The sequence below is a fragment of the Neoarius graeffei genome, chromosome 12, assembly GCF_027579695.1.
Source record: "Neoarius graeffei isolate fNeoGra1 chromosome 12, fNeoGra1.pri, whole genome shotgun sequence".
Taxonomy (NCBI): Eukaryota; Metazoa; Chordata; class Actinopteri; order Siluriformes; family Ariidae; genus Neoarius; species Neoarius graeffei.
The window spans coordinates 22,988,298-23,005,768 of record NC_083580.1 but is presented as its reverse complement, the minus strand read 5'-3'; the positions used below and the strand labels follow the sequence as shown (position 1 = coordinate 23,005,768).

Sequence of the window (17,471 nt, the reverse complement as noted above, 5' to 3'; positions counted from 1 at the left end):
GTGAAACACTGCAGAAAGTGACATCTACTTTCCTCTGCGTACGTGAGCCCAATGGCGCCCACAATTGATGGGGGAAAGAGCGCATGCCAAGGTCAAGACTTTGTCATTTCAACCATATACAGTTGGTACAGTATACAGTTAAAACGAAACGTTTCTCCAGGACCATGCTGCTACATAAAACATCACAGGACGACAAATCTACATAAACAACTGAGTGCAAACATTGCAGACTATAAACTTCACAAACAACATAAAGTGCAAAGATCAAGGAAAGTGCAAAAAAGACAGCTGGTTCAAACAAACAGTACAGTGCCAACCATAGAGATGAAAGTGGAGCAAAGAAAAAAATCCTGAACTTTTGAAAGTCAAACTAAGATGGGGGGGGCAACGTCCCCCCAAAAATATTTTAATAACACACAAAACCCTGCATTCTAGTGCATTTTAGTACTTATTTTCACTAAAACAAGTTATAACTTTTAAGCCTTTTTCTTTCATGTACATTAATGATTAACATGTCAAAAATATCAAATTTAATTCCCCTAGTTAATGAGTAATTTTCAGGAGTGCATTTAGAAAACGCGGCGATTTTCCTTCTTCAAATCTAGACTAAAGACCAAGCTGTTTTCAGATGCTTTCTGCGAACTGATTAATATTGTCATCTTTACATGTTTTAAACTTTCTTAACTTTTACAGTCTCTGCATGTTTTAAACTTTACTTAACTTTTATTCTATTTTATTCTGCTGTTTTTTTACTGAACTTTTACTTCATTTTATTATTTTATTTCTACTATTGTTTAATTCTTTTTTTTTTTTTTCCCCATTTATTTTATGTAATTTTTCTATTGTTTACTGTTTGGATTTTACTTCTGTAAAGCACATTGAACTGCCACTGTGTATGAAATGTGCTATATAAATAAACTTGCCTTGCCTACACAGTTCATTACTTTGAAAAAAAAATCAGACAGTTGAAGGTAAACTCAGCAAAATCCCAAAACAGTGCTGTTAAAAATTAAAGGTCTGTTAGGTGGTGTTTACATTAGACCGTATCCGTCTCGTTTTCATCACGGATGCACTGTCCGTTCACATTAAAACACCGGGAAACGACTCCACAGGCGGAACAACTTGAATCTGTCAGGACCCACGTATTCAATCCATTACGTATCTGATCCGGTGCTGTGTAAACATTGAGGAACGAGGATACGCTGTGCTGAGCTCTAGCTGACGTCGTCATTGGATAACGTCACTGTGACATCCACCTTCCTGATTCGCTGGCGTTGGTCATGTGACGCGACTGCTGAAAAACGGCATGGACTTTCACTTCCTGCTATTTGTCCCGAATCACTGCTCGTGAGCTTCACTCGCGCGCTCTGTGAGCTGCGCAGGGCCGGAGTGCGCACCCTCCAGAGGGCACTCGCTGTTCAGGGCGGAGTGATTTGGAGCGCAGGATGCCTGCGGAGCCGAGCGTATCCGTGTATTGGCGTTGCTGTGTGCACGCGAATCGTTTTAAAAACGTTAATCTGATGATCCGCTGATACGGTCTAATGTAAACCCCACCTTAGAGTTTCTAAAGCTTTCAGGTTTCAATGTTGGGGACACTGAGCCTCGTTTATCAATCTTTTAGTAGAGTCGTGCGTTTGCATAAGCTAAAGTGAACTAAACATTTCCAATTCATATTTATGCGAGTTGAAGACAATTGTTTACATTAGTTCGTATTGTCTGTAAATTTAAACACACCAATGAATACCAAATTTCTCATGTAAATCAGGGGCATAGCTAGGATTTTTCAGGGTGTGTGTGTGTGTGTGTCACACACTGACTGACTGGCAGCCTGAGTACATTATGTAACAAAAAATAAATTCCCATTTCTAGTTTTAGGCAGCTTAGAAACCGGGTCTTCCATTATTGCTGTTTCTTCCACGTTTTCTTGATGATGTGTTCTAGAAACGGCACTAAAACTTCGCTTCAAAGCCACGAAATGCAACTTTGATGGAAAAAAAATATATAATAAATTGCTTACCTCTCTTCGTGTCGAAAGAAGGAGGAAAGTTTTGCTTGTTTTGACATGGCAAATTATTAACACAAGAGGAAATACTTGTAATTTGCAACTAAAAAGACTGCAGCTACACTGGCAGCTTGAACATGCTTTCTAGTGCGATTGTGTTGCGCTTGCGCAGAACGGTGTCAGTCCTGCGCGCCTTAGCATGTGCACCTGAAGGCGCGGCTTGGGCGCGCGCGTGCTGTTAACAAAGAACACCTGTCTTTAATCAATGAACTGTTTGGGCTATTTAAGGACCGCACCCATGCAAGGACGATGCGAAGTATTACGCCACGTCTAGGAATGTGAAAAATCCGAAAAATAAACTTCTCCATTCGGGAAACCGGAGATTTTCAAGAGTTTTGTCAAATTTCCAGGTAAATCCGGAAGACTTGCGCTGATCATGTACGGAAGGGTTGAGTGTGCGTTTTGAGGTAGCAGTATGTCAAATGTAAACCCTGTGTAAGTGATGAGCAGTGTAAACATTGTAAAATGCGATGTGTAATAAGTGCCATCCTTCCCATGCAGAGAACAGATAGATAGATAGTTTTCTAATCTATTACAAAATACCTGTGTGTGTGTGTGTGATTTGCAATAATCATTCTACTGATGTGGGTGGGTGTTCCCCCCCCTTCTTTTTCTTTCAGATGTTTAATCCAACTCTCTTGCCTTCGGGTCCAGAGGGCACTCAATCAGGAGAGGTACAGTAATCCTTTCCTCTGACCTTTCATCTCTCATAGACTTCTAGGCTAGTTCATTGCACCATGCTCTCTCTCCTGTCATGAACCTGCATCCATGGTCAACTTAGTTACTCAGCTTAATATTTACACATGTTGCATGTTCAGTCTCCCATACACCAACATGCACTTATAGGGATTCACACAGAACACATTTGCACTCCCTGTTTTACACTGGGGCTCTCAAAATCCAGGTATTTAATTGCTAAAAAGATTTAACCCTCCAGTTCACTTGAATATTAATCAGCTTATAATGTTACGGTCACAGATGCAACTTGAATACTCCCCTGTGAAAATGTGCCACTTTGTTAAAGCCGACATACCCCTTTTCCACAAGTTGGCCCAGTTCCCTGAGGATTTAAAGCATGCCATGGATGTTTCCTCAGTTAAAATACCTGCGCAAGCTGGTGGCTCAGGTGGATAAGGCGCCATACCATAAATCCGGGAACCCGGGTTCGATTCCGGCCCGAGGTCATTTCCCGATCCCTCCCCGTCTCTCTCTCTCCCACTCATTTCCTGTCTCTACCCTGTCCTATCCAATAATAAAGGTGGAAAAAAAAAGCCCCCAAAAAAAATCTTAAAAAAAAAAAATATTTAGGCGTCTGGGATTTCTGTTTACAGTGGTGCTAAATCGCCCCCTACAGTCATTAAAGTTATTATTTTTATTAGGGGTGGGACTAGATTAAAAAAATAATCTAATTAATTACAGGCTTTGTAATGAATTAATCTTAATTAATCGCACTACCGTATTTGCCCCAAAAGCAACATTTATTTTATGTAACTAAATAATATGTGAAGAGTTCAAATAATACACAGACATGATTTTTAGATTCAAGCTCATTTAATGGCTGTAAACAATAAATTGCATTTCATTTTGCAATAGTAAACAAACGTAAGGTCCCTGTCCAAAATTGAAGAGACTAAGGTTTAAGTGGCTTTAAAAAGTGTCTTGGAAAAAACAAATTGCATTTCTTTTTAAAGGGCTGATGACACAAACATGACTCTATGCAATTTCTTAAATAAACTATACAACATGGCAAACATGTTAGATTTCTGTTATAATTACATGAAAAGAAGCTGTTGTTACGCGAATATCCAACTTTTAATTGCACAGCGCAAGAAAACTGGGTCCGTGGCTCGCGGCCATGTTGTGACGTCAGCGGGAGAACACGCTGCGGTTCACTGGCTGTTCTACTCAATGGAAATGGCGCATGAAAATGCCGGTGAACTCTTTAGTGCTAGCTCTTCCTCTTCTGGGAGTCTAGAATTGTGTTGATCTCTTCCGAATAGAATCTATGATAGCCTACCCTCTTTACCCTTTGCCTCTCGTTGCTAGGCAGCAGTTACATGAAAGCCGCAAGCTTTCACAAGCAAATACATGACTGATATCACGCCGACTTTATGATTACATTTATGATTATCATGTAGAATCTATAGCTCTACATACCTTTATCTTATGTCATTTCACAACACGTTCTGACAGGAGGACTGTCTTTGGAGGAGTTGCCTTGTCCCAGGTGACTGCTGGATCCAGCATAGCTACTAGTAGACCCCATCCAGAATACTGACAGTGTTGCCAGATTGGGCGGTTTCAAGTGCATTTTGGTGGGTTTTGAACATATTTTGGGCTGGAAAACGTCAGCAGTATTTGGCAACACATACTGCTGACGTTTTCCAGCCCAAAATATGTTCAAAACCCACCAAAATGCACTCGAAACCGCCCAATCTGGCAACACTGTGTAGGCACTGCTGATGGTAGTAACACACGTTTGTGCTGAACTGAACACCCAAGAGATTCTTTTAAGCTGGGAAGGGTGTCAAAACAATCCAAATCGAAGTGTTCAGAGCACAGGACGGATGTTGGTGAGGGCTCCCACTTGTCACGAGTGCGCCTGACTTGCTTCACCCACTTCACATGCAGCTCAGGATCTCTGGGAAACTTGAATAAACTTACCCCATCCTTGTAGGTTTTGGAGCAAAAGCCGGCAACACAACGCAAAGGCATAATAACTATATATATATATATATATATATATATATATATATATATATATATATATATATATAAAATAATGTATAATAATAATACTAATAATGACAAACTGAACACCTGTAGCATCAACAACAAACTGGTAAGTTAGGAGGAAGATTCTTTCGCTGATGTCATATAGCCCCTCCTCCTCATTCGTCTCCTGGGTGCTGCAGCCCCGTCAAATTTGCCCAGATAGCCGCGTTTTTTATCATAACTTGTAAAATAGGCGCCTTCGTGAATTAATATATGGATCATCGGGAATTACTTTTTATGTTATAAAACATCGCCAAAGATGTCAAAAACATGTCATTAGCCCTTTAAAATAGTAAACAAAGGTATGGTCCCTGTCCAAAATTGAAGAGACTAAAGTTTCAGTGCCATTTTACTAACCATTTTAGTTGTTACCTTCTGGATCACACGCCGCAATCTGAAATGCATCTCGTAGACCCTTGTCTTCTACCACCGATAGCGGTCTGCAGTCCAGGGCAATCCACTTGGCCGGCGTGTTCGTTAAATTTTCCGACGTTGCCCTGCTCATTTTCTTCTGGAATCCAGCCATTTCTTCGAGTTTGCACTGCTGACCAGAACTGCTACCTCGAGCTGCAGCTGTTTCAGTAATCGCGGTGACATGCTTGCCATTTAAATGGTACCGTAAAGTTGACGAGCTTCTGTAATAAGCAAACTCCTTTCTGCACAGTTTGCAATAAACTGTGGTTTTATCAACGGTTCCATCGGGTCGTTTTTTGAATATAAATTTACCGTCCAGCAGACCCGGCGCGCTTTCAAGCTCCATTGCTGTAACTGGAACTGTGCGCGTCAGTATATTTGTCGCACCATAACACGGTGCACTAACAACGGTTCCGGGTTGTTTGGCATGCAAACTGCGATAAAATGCGTTAATATTTTTAACGAATTAATTTGTTTGAAATGAATTAATCTTAATTAACGTGTTAATGTCCCACCCCTACTTTTTATTACTGAGTTCTTATCATTATTTGACTGAAGACTTATTGTGGGTTAGGTTTAATCCAAACATCCGTAAGTCAAAACAGTAGGCTTAGAAATCATTTCAACTCGGACCTAATGGTCCCCCTCCACTTGAAGGTTCAGGAATAAAAAGCTCTATGGGTCTAAAAAGTAGACAGAATGTTACACACACGTAAATAATGTTAAATTGAATCCTTGATCCATGTAAAACCCTTCAATTTGCATAATAAATAAAAGACTTCATGAATTTAACTTCATGAATGTCGAGAAGCTGCTCTTTCCTATAAACTTCCATGAGGTGACTAAAAGCGGAACCCGACATCCTAAACATGCTTTTATCCTGAGAATTCAGGTCGTACCAAAACGGTGAAATTTGTTCCGTCAGCCCCGTTTCATTCACTTACATTTTCCACACACGCTATACCACACCCAAAGTGTGTCTGGAAACCAACTCTCTGCTTCAAACTGTCACCAGTGTTTACAATCTTAAATCCCTTTGACACTCTCTTCAAGTGCATGAGTGTGTGCATGGATGCGTGTCAGATTGTGTGGCATGCACACACACATACACACACTGATGAGCCCCTGAATAAGGAGCTACAGTGAAAACTGGCTCTGATGTATTGGTTTTGTGTCTTGATTGGCACGCCAATTCTGCATGGGATTAATTTCGCTGTTGTGGTGTTTGATTTTTCCTGCTGTTCTAGCTCTCACGCTCTAGTTCAATGAGTTCTTTATCACGAGAAGTGAGTCGGCATTTAAACCAGGTACCATGGGTGTCACCACTACACATACCAACACAGTGTTTTTTTCTCTCTCTCTCTCTCTCTCTCTCTCTCTCTCTCTCTCTGACACACACACTTGCACTTCTTGCCTCGCCTCCAGCAATGTCCTCAGCTGTCACCTGCCTAGGTCGAGCTCCTGATTAGCTGGGAGCTAAGCTGGTGCAGCAATAAGTAATTCTGCTCATTCCCATCCAGCATGCGCACACTAACCCTGTCTTCTCTGCATGTTAATAATCCGTGTTGGTTGTTGTCCTGTACCTTGGATATGAAAAGGTAGATGCCTCATCGAGCAAAGACAGATGCATCAATAGTGCCACCTTCCCAACTTTGAGTTGGGAAATTTGAGCTCATTGACTTGAATTGAAATTAGTCTTGGTGAAGTTTTTTTTTTTTTTAAATGCCTACACAACTCAAAACAAGAGAACACAAAACTCGTAAAGCAAATGAACAAGAGCAAGAGAAATAAGTGAAAGCTTGGAAAATGTGTGCTTCAGGCTAGGTGAGATTACAGTTTAGTGCTGTTTACCTTAATCTTTAAGGTTCTTGATATCTGGATGTACAGAAAGATGCACACTAGAACTGTCTTCAGTATGCCCTTTAGAGAGCGTGTATAAATTTTGTTCTCTGTTCACTATATAGGCACTCTTTGGGGTGCAGACATTTTGTAGTGCTGTCCACACTGCAAAAAATAGCATCTTAGCAAGTTAGAATAGCTTGAGTATAGTTGAAACGATCTAGCGTTTCCGATTCGAAGAATACAAGACTCTGAGATTATTAAAACTAGTTCTAGATTGTAACCAACTTATTCCAAGGTGTCTTCTCATCTCATCTCATCATCTCTAGCCGCTTTATCCTGTTCTACAGGGTCGCAGGCAAGCTGGAGCCTATCCCAGCTGACTACGGGCGAAAGGCGGGGTACACCCTGGACAAGTTGCCAGGTCATCACAGGGCTGACACGTATGGCCCTTTTCCACTACCCTTTTTCAGCTCGCTTCAGCCCGACACGGCTCGCGTTTCGACTACCTCAGAGCAGCACGACTCAGCTCGCTTCAGCCCTGCTTAGCACCCAAAACTCGCACGGTTTTGGAGTGGGGCTGAAGCGAGCCGAGTGGGGCTAGGGGCGTGAGCGGACACTCCCCTGTGCACTGATTGGTGAGGAGGAGTGTCCTCACACACCCACACACGCCCCGCGAGCACGCTGGGATCTGTAAACCCGGAAGAAGAAGAATTACGAAAATTTCTGAAGCCTTATGCGCCTCGCCTCATCTATACGCTCTTACCAGTATCTGTTGGCGTTGTTGGTGACAACAAGCCACAGCACCAAGACCAGCAACACGAACGACTCCATGTCCTCCATGTTTATTGTTTACTGTCCGGGTCGTGAGACTACCGCTTAAAAGCTCACTGATGTCACTGTTTGCGCCGCCTAACGACATCACCTGACGTCCACCCACTTTCGCTAACTCCACCCAATGTGTCCACCCACTTCCAGCCAGCACGGTTCAGCGCGGTTGTAGTCGAAATGCAGCTCCAACAGCCCCACTCAGCTCGACTCAGCCCAACTCAGCCGCGTTGGTAGTGGAAAAGCGGCAATAGACACAGACAACCATTCACACCTACGGTCAATTTAGAGTCGCCAGTTAACCTAACCTGCATGTCTTTGGACTGTGGGGGGAAACCGGAGCACCCGGAGGAAACCCACGGGGAGAACATGCAAACTCCGCACAGAAAGGCCCTCGCCGGCCACGGGGCTCGAACCCGGACCTTCTCGCTGTGAGGCGACAGCGCTAACCACTACACCACCGTGCCGCCCCCAACGTGTCTTGTCAAGTAAAATTATCTGTCCATGCAGCAAGATCATTTCACTAGTATTAAGGAATTTTCTCCTCAAATTCAGTTTTCAATTTTTTGCAGTGCAAATTCTTAGTGGACAAATGATACTTCCTAGGTAATGAATAATAATATGAAGAAGAAGCCCGTATTTGTCACATGCACACTCGGGCACAATAATTGCCCACAGTGCACCGGAAATCTACTATACAGCCAATCTACTGTACACTGCTTCTGTACTACAGTGCGTCAGGGTGTCTTTTTTTTTTTTTTTTGTGGTTTCAGGTTGTTGGATAATTTGCCAGTTCATATTGTTTATTTAACGGTCAGTCAGAATAATGTTTTTCTGGCCCACGTTATTTTATTAATTAAAGCTAGACGGCCTTTCGATTTGATAAAATCGGTTAAATTTAGTTCTCTCTGAAATTTGGTCATTGTGATGCATGTTTATTTCTGTAATATCTCAAAGAAAAAAACCCAGGCCATTCTGTGGCTGGGAAGTTAGTTAATATGAGGGGATTCCCGAGCGAATAATGTGCATGAAATTGCTCGCTTCATGCAGTCAAGCAGACCGAGGAAGTCTGTGTGCATGTGCAGGTTTACCTTCTCCTCCTTTAAGGTTTTACAGCAGCTGGCATCCGGTGTTGCATTACTGCCATCTACAGGTTCAGCTTCACCGTGCACTGATAGTTCCACCATTCTGTCGCTAAACGAACAGCTGATCACGCCAAGGTGCTCGCTGACCGCCGATATTTATTAGTTTGGTCCTGCGTTTCCTTTCCTTCGCAACATAATGTCTTTTGTTCTTGCTTTCTGTTATTGTAGTCGGTCTTTCACTTTTTATTCACACGCTCACGTCCTCCATTGCTCTCTCCGGTTTCAAATTTGTATCCCACAATGCCTTGCACAACCGGCGAAAGCCCACCACATGATGCATGACGTAGTATCTTGAATCGGGTCACGGTGAAGCAGGAAAAAGTAGTGGCGCGTTTAAGGCCACGTGGCCCTAAATTCATTAATTGTTCTATTTTAAAAAGCCTAATAAAATTGGAAGTCTGTGATTCGAATTCAGTAGCTTTCGGTCCACTAAAGGGTTGTTTTACAATCAGGGTACAAAGTTTGTGTCACAGGGGTCCAAAATTCAAATTGATTCAAACTGGTTCTTGTACCAGTTTTTAAGTGAAGGACAAGTTAAAGAACAGATTTCAGGTAATTTTTTTTTTTTGACGTCTATGGTAGTTTTGTGTAATCTGCTATAAGATAAAGAAGATTAAGTGTAGCTTTAAGCAGGGCTGGGAGAAACAAATGAAGTGATTCTCGGAGAGGACTTTTTTTTTGACAATTCAGAATCCACTACTTCCATAGTGCTTTTAAATATAAGGCTGTAAGCTTTGTGTTAGTTGTCTCTAATATTTATGTCCCAATATCTTGACCACATTTTAGGATGAAAATAATCATTTTAGATATGTTATTTTATATTGAAAAATTAGCTGTCTCGGAGAGGACATTTTTTTGACACAATTACATACTAATTTGATCAAAATAGTCTGAAAACTTACTGGCATTCAACATTAAAACTTAACTATGGCTACGTTCACACTGCAGGCTGAAGTGACTCAAATCCGATCTTTTCGCCCATATGTGACCTGTATCCGATCTTTTATTGACAATATGAACGACACAGATCCGATTTTTTCAAATCCGACCCAGGCCGTTTGGATATGTGGTCCTAATTCCGATCCCTATCCGCTCTTTTCATATGCGACTTCAGTCTGAACCGCCAGGTCGCATTCATCCGACTTACACGTCATCAACAAGCCACAAACGTCACTATTCTGCGCTGAAGTAGGCGGCGGGTCTCTCAAAAAAAGTTACAACAACATGGCGCATAATCACGGGCGCAGATAGAGGGTGGGACTCGTCCCACCCAGATTTAAATTCTCCTCGTTCGGTCCCCCCCACTTACAGGGAGGAAAAAACGTCTATGCTGTCTTTCTTTGTATAAGGCAAACCTCATGGAAAAATCAAAAGACTAATTACCATTTGGTTTATTGAGGTGCACGGCAGTGTATACATAGTTGCAACAACTCACATAAAACAAAGACTGATATTCGGTTGGTTGAGCTGCGCAGACTGCACAGGTTGCGAGCTCGAGCTTGGTTGCTATGGTTACTAACAACAAGTTTGACAGGCATATCGGGGTTGGGGTTGGTTTGCTGGCAGCTTTGTCCCCCCCAGTTTTTTGTCCCTCCCAGTTCAAAAAACGTAATTGCGCATGACATCAATGCGAGGGACGCTTCGGGCTGTGAAGGTTCTGAATCTTCTCAATGGAAGGACGCAGAGGTTAGGGAGCTGATTTCCATTTGGGGGGATGCAGCTATTCAAGCTAGATTGGATGGGTCATACCGCAACTGGGCGGTTTTACTTCCGTAAACACTGGCCATGCTCACTGCGTGTGACGTCGTCGTATCCTGCAATGCGCATGCGGAACACTTTTAGGTCGCTTTTCGTTCATACTGAGGATCACATACAAGTCGCATATATTTGTTAATGTGAATGACCTCACAAAAAAATCGGATTTCACAAAAAAATCGGAATTGAGCATTAAGCCTTGCAGTGTGAACGTAGCGTATGTTTCCAATGATATGGAACCAAATTGTTTTATGGTATAAAGAATGATGTAAGTGCATCCCTTTTGGAGCTACCTGTGGTCAAAAAAGCACTTTTTCTAAATGACACGAGTAATTTTGCTAAATATGACACATATTGCCATACATTCACCAAAAATAACATTATCACCAAATTTTTTTTTTTTGCATGGCAATTAGAGCTATCACAGGGCTACAATAAACAACCAAGTTTATTTAGTCAAGCCTTTTGATATTGAAGATAAGTGTTAAATGTGATTTTTAGCTTGCGTACCCTGATTGTAAAACAACCCTAAACAAAAATAACTGGGTGTCGGGGAAAATTCTTTTTATGACCTACACTTGAAAAATCTGAAAGGCAGTATAGCTTTCAGTCACTTCATGTCTTAAAGTAATGATGGATGTCGTTTCTCTTTACTTAGTTGAGCGGTTCTTGACATAATATGGATTACTACAGTTGTGTAATAGGGATATTTACTGTATTTTTATTGCTTACTATTTACTGTTTGATCTCAAACACATTAAGAAGGCAAGAGATTGCACTAATTAACTTTTGACGAGGCACCTGCTAATTGAAAAGCATTCCAGGTGACTACCTCATGAAGCTGGTTAAGATAACGCCAATAGTGTAGAAAGCGTCATCAAGGTAATGGTGGATACTTTGAAGAATCTAAAATATGAAACATTTTTAACACTTTTTTTTTTGTTTGTTTGTTTACCACATAATTCCGTATATGTTCCAGATGTTATTTCATAGGTTTGATGTCTTCAGTATTGTTCAACAATGTAGAAAATGATCAAAATACAGAAAAAAAACCCTATGAATGAGTAGGGGAGTCCAAACTCGTTACTGTAAGTGGGGGGGGTATCTGAGCGAGTGTGACGCTCCTGCCATCTGTGCCCTAATCATGAACCTTTTTTCAAAGCCACTTAAGTCTTTTCCTCTTGTCGTTTTGATCCAAAGTCGAAGTCAGCTGGGCCTGCTAAGCCTTTTTATCCTATACTACAGAGCACGGAAGGATATTAACGGCGTAATTGTAATTATACAGGACATCTTTTCTGAAAGCTTCTGCACTCATTGTTTCTCCACTCAGTTTTTATTTAATTTATCTCTCATCTGTACATTTTGAAGTTCCTTTCATGGATTTGTCTTGGTTTCTGTTCAAATCTGGACCTTTCCTGTATGGTGGACATGCTGATTTATTGCAATGACTCACAAATAGCTCATGATGCGGCATCTACTCTTTTTCCATCTTCATGGTCTTTAGAGTACACGTAGATAGCCGCGCTAGCTGATCTAAAGATCCTTGTGTTCACTGTGATGTGACTTTAGGGGTGATGTCCTTTACTTTCTTAAACCGTAGCCAATATGTGTTTGCTGTCATTTCTACAGCTAACTCCAAAATTATTGACACCCATCAATAACATGCGCATAAATGCACCACATTTAATGTAATGAGTGATCATTAGAACTGAAGTCAGCTTCGAAAGCTTGTATTAAATTAACAGTGGTGTGTCTTAATTTTGTTGAAAGCTCTGTGGCTTTAGAAATGGTGCTAGATGACAAAATTTTGCATGCATGCAATCTCATGTTTGTTTATGCCCTGGAGAAATCAGGAAATAGTCAGCAGTAGAATTCCTGGCGAGCAAAGGAGGCCCTCCCAGCTACAAGGACGACTGTGTTATTTGACGCATCTTTGGGCGTGCCAATAATTTTTAGTTTCTGGAGTTGACTGTACATAGTGGCTATGCAGTTAATTTTTTTAGGTTTCAAAGTTTTCATTTTGACGTTATTTTTAATAAAAGCTCTAAAATGGCAGACTACCAGAAATAATTCTCCAGACTTGTCCAGAGAAAGCATCTCTTGAGTGGCTATCTAATTGTACTATACATATCCTTACTGTGCATGTTTTCACATCAGTGGTGTATTTGATACTCATGACACTTTTTATTTTTTTATTTTTAAGGTCCCGACAGAATTACCTGCCCAGGGAGCTCCGCCCACTGGTGGGATAACTTTTTATAACCCCTCCCAGTTTGCACAGGTGAGACTTCAGCACTTCTAAACTAAATGAGTTTAAGATTTGGGATTAATTTCTTCCTGAACCTTGAGTTTGATAAATATAGCATGGGCCCAGCAAATCCTTGTTTCCGATTGGCTGCCAGCTGTGCGTTTCATTAATTGATATGTAATGACAACTTTAAAGTGGTCAATAATGTAATTACAGTCTGAAATCAGCACTGAGCATTTTTTTAACCATGTTGGAATGTTACCATGACAGGTACAATGGTTTATAATCAGAGCAGTTATTCTTCCCTGTGATGCAGATGCAAATTTTATGTACAGTGGTGCTTGAAAGTTTGTGAACCCTTTAGAATTTTCTATATTTCTGCATAAATATGACCTAAAACAACATCAGATTTTCACACAAGTCCTAAAAGTAGATAAAGAGAACCCAGTTAAACAAATGAAACAAAAATATTATACTTGGTAATTTATTTATTGAGGAAAATGATCCAATATTACATATCTGTGAGTGGTAAAAGTACAACCCCGATTCCAAAAAAGTTGGGACAAAGTACAAATTGTAAATAAAAACGGAATGCAATGATGTGGAAGTTTCAGAATTCCATTTTTATTCAGAATAGAACATAGATGACATATCAAATGTTTAAACTGAGAAAATGTATCATTTAAAGAGAAAAATTAGGTGATTTTAAATTTCATGACAACACCACATCTCAAAAAAGTTGGGACAAGGCCATGTTTACCACTGTGAGACATCCCCTTTTCTCTTTACAACAGTCTGTAAACGTCTGGGGACTGAGGAGACAAGTTGCTCAAGTTTAGGGATAGGAATGTTAACCCATTCTTGTCTAATGTAGGATTCTAGTTGCCCAACTGTCTTAGGTCTTTTTTGTCGTATCTTCCGTTTTATGATGCGCCAAATGTTTTCTATGGGTGAAAGATCTGGACTGCAGGCTGGCCAGTTCAGTACCCGGACCCTTCTTCTACGCAGCCATGATGCTGTAATTGATGCAGTATGTGGTTTGGCATTGTCATGTTGGAAAATGCAAGGTCTTCTCTGAAAGAGACGTCGTCTGGATGGGAGCATATGTTGCTCTAGAACCTGGATATACCTTTCAGCATTGATGGTGTCTTTCCAGATGTGTAAGCTGCCCATGCCACACGCACTAATGCCATCCCATACCATCAGAGATGCAGGCTTCTGAACTGAGCGCTGATAACAATTTGGGTCATCCTTCTCCTCTTTAGTCCGAATGACACGGCGTCCCTGATTTCCATAAAGAACTTCAAATTTTGATTCGTCTGACCACAGAACAGTTTTCCACTTTGCCACAGTCCATTTTAAATGAGCCTTGGCCCAGAGAAGACGTCTGCGCTTCTGGATCGTGTTTAGATGCGGCTTCTTCTTTGAACTATAGTTTTAGCTGGCAACGGCGGATGGCACAGTGAATTGTGTTCACAGATAATGTTCTCTGGAAATATTCCTGAGCCCATTTTGTGATTTCCAATACAGAAGCATGCCTGTATGTGATGCAGTGCCGTCTAAGGGCCCGAAGATCACGGGCACCCAGTATGGTTTTCCGGCCTTGACCCTTACGCACAGAGATTCTTCCAGATTCTCTGAATCTTTTGATGATATTATGCACTGTAGATGATGATGTGTTCAAACTCTTTGCAATTTTCCACTGTCGAACTCCTTTCTGATATTGCTCCACTATTTGTCGGCGCAGAATTAGGGGGATTGGTGATCCTCTTCCCATCTTTACTTCTGAGAGCCGCTGCCACTCCAAGATGCTCTTTTTATACCCAGTCATGTTAATGACCTATTGCCAATTGACCTAATGAGTTGCAATTTGGTCCTCCAGCTGTTCCTTTTTTTGTACCTTTAACTTTTCCAGCCTCTTATTGCCCCTGTCCCAACTTTGTTGAGATGTGTTGCTGTCAAGAAATTTCAAATGAGCCAATATTTGGCATAAAATTTCAAAATGTCTCACTTTCGACATCTGATATGTTGTCTGTGTTCTATTGTGAATACAATATCAGTTTTTGAAATTTGTAAATTATTGCATTCCGTTTTTATTTACAATTTGTACCTTGTCCCAACTATTTTGGAATCGGGGTTGTATGTGAACCTTTGGTTTCAGTATCTGGTGTGACCCCCTTGTGCAGCAATAACTGCAACTAAACGTTTCCGGTAACTGTTGATCAGTCCTGCACACCGGCTTGGAGGAATTTTAGCCCATTCCTCCGTACAGAACAGCTTCAACTCTGGGATGTTGGTGGGTTTCCTCACATGAACTGCTCGCTTCAGGTCCTTCTACAACATTTCAATTGGATTAAGGCCAGGACTTTGACTTGGCTATTCCAAAACATTAACTTTAACCATTCTTTGGTAGAACGACTTGTGTGCTTAGGGTCATTGTCTTGTTGCATGACCCACCTTCTCTTGAGATTCAGTTCATGGACAGATGTCCTGACATTTTCTTTTAGAATTCGCTGGTATAATTCAGAATTCATTGTTCCATCAATGATGGCAAGCCGTCCTGGCCCAGATGCAGCAAAACGGGCCCAAACCCATGATACTACCACCACGTTTCACAGATGGGATAAGGTTCTTATGCTGGAATGCAGTGTTTTCCTTTCTCCAAACATAATGCTTCTCATTTAAACCAAAAAGTTCTATTTTGGTCTCATCCGTCCACAAAGCATTTTTCCCCCAACAGCCTTCTGGCTTGTCCACGTGCTCTTTAGCAAACTGCAGACGAGCAGCAATGTTCTTTTTGGAGAGCAGTGGCTTTCTCCTTGCAACCCTGCCATGCACACCATTGTTGTTCAGTGTTCTCCTGATGGTGGGCTCATGAACATTAACATCAACCAATGTGAGAGAGGCCTTCAGTTGCTTAGAAGTTACCCTGGGGTCCTTTGTGACCTCGCCGACTATTACACGCCTTGCTCTTGGAGTGATCTTTGTTGGTCGACCACTCCTGGGGAGGGTAACAATGGTCTTGAATTTCCTCCATTTGTACACAATCTGTCTGACTGTGGATTGGTGGAGTCTAAACTCTTTAGAGATGGTTTTGTTACCTTTTCCAGCCTGATGAGCATCAACAACGTTTTTTCTGAGGTCCTCAGAAATCTTTGTTCGTGCCATGATACACTTCCACAAACATGTGTTGTGAAGATCAGACTTTGATAGATCCCTGTTCTTTAAATAAAACAGGGTGCCCACTCACACCTGATTGTCATCCCATTGATTGAAAACACCTGACTCTAATTTCACCTTCAAATTAACTGCTCATCCTCAAGATTCACATACTTTTGCCACTCACAGATATGTAATATTGGATCATTTTCCTCAACAAACAAGGCATGTCAAAATGCATGTGTAATCAGGTACTGTGGTCAATGTCTGTCTAATATATTATTGGGTATATTTGCACAGACAATTTGAGAGTTAGTGTAATATATGTTGAATGTACATACTGTGGCTGAACAACCTTAAAGCATATAGGCAGAACCATGGCCTCACTTTTTGTTTGTTTATAAATGTCTTGAGACCTCAAGATTGGCACACGAATAGTTTTAAGCGTTAACAGTAAATCTAATATAGTAATTTTTATGATTAAAGTGATTTATATAGGTAGCGGTCTGAGTGAATGACCTTGACGTCTGTGACGTCACAGCAGGAAGGCTATCGGTCTCATCGCCATTTCCGCTATACTCAAAAACAGAGCTGACTGCAACTTCAATCCTCCATTTTGAGCTAATTTAATCACCATGTCACGTAGATGTGTTTTTGGCGGGTGCAGCAACACGACAGAAAGTGGGTTTACGTTGCATTCATGGCCCAAGAATGTTCAAACTGCAAAGATTTGGACGCGTTTTGCGAAAAGTTCACGGTGCCTATGAAGTGGTCTCTCCTCTGCTCTGCACGAAACCTCTGATCTGTTGAGGAGCGTTGGCTATAATCCCGTACTGAAAAGGGTGCAGTATCAACAATTAAAGGAAAATAAAACTACAAGAAAAGGAAAGTAAGTTCAGTTGCACCAGTTCTCCTGGACTGTGAGCCGAAGGTTGTTGCTAAAACCCGGGATGGAATGGGACATGACGCATATTATCACTTGGGCAGTGACCTCCCTGTGGTTGTTGCTAAAACCGGTGACGTCCCATCCCGGGTTTTACTAATTGCCTGAGCCGAGCAGTAATGGCGGAGTACTCAGTATGGAGAATGAGTGGATCAGCCGTCTGATTTCTCCACTGGATATGCTTGCCTCAGCAGCAATATCTCAGCTTTCAAGAAGCGAGAACACAGATGGGTAAAATGCGACTCTCATTTGGATACTACAGAACAAAAGCAACACGTTGTTTACCTGCATTTAGATTAATAC

At 41.4% G+C, this 17,471-nt stretch overlaps 1 protein-coding gene across 2 annotated transcripts in view; it reads left to right on the top strand.

Moving 5' to 3' along the window:
* The window catches only part of sec16a (SEC16 homolog A, endoplasmic reticulum export factor), a 106,644-nt gene that overhangs the window by 87,353 nt on the left and 1,820 nt on the right, over nt 1-17,471 (top strand). Inside the window, exons 28-30 of one of the 2 annotated variants that reach the window (XM_060935688.1) lie at nt 2,683-2,736; nt 6,499-6,558; nt 13,022-13,099. In XM_060935688.1, the coding sequence (XP_060791671.1) occupies nt 2,683-2,736; nt 6,499-6,558; nt 13,022-13,099 (192 nt within the window). The remainder of the gene's footprint in view (nt 1-2,682; nt 2,737-6,498; nt 6,559-13,021; nt 13,100-17,471) is intronic. The other variant, XM_060935689.1, reaches the window with a different exon arrangement.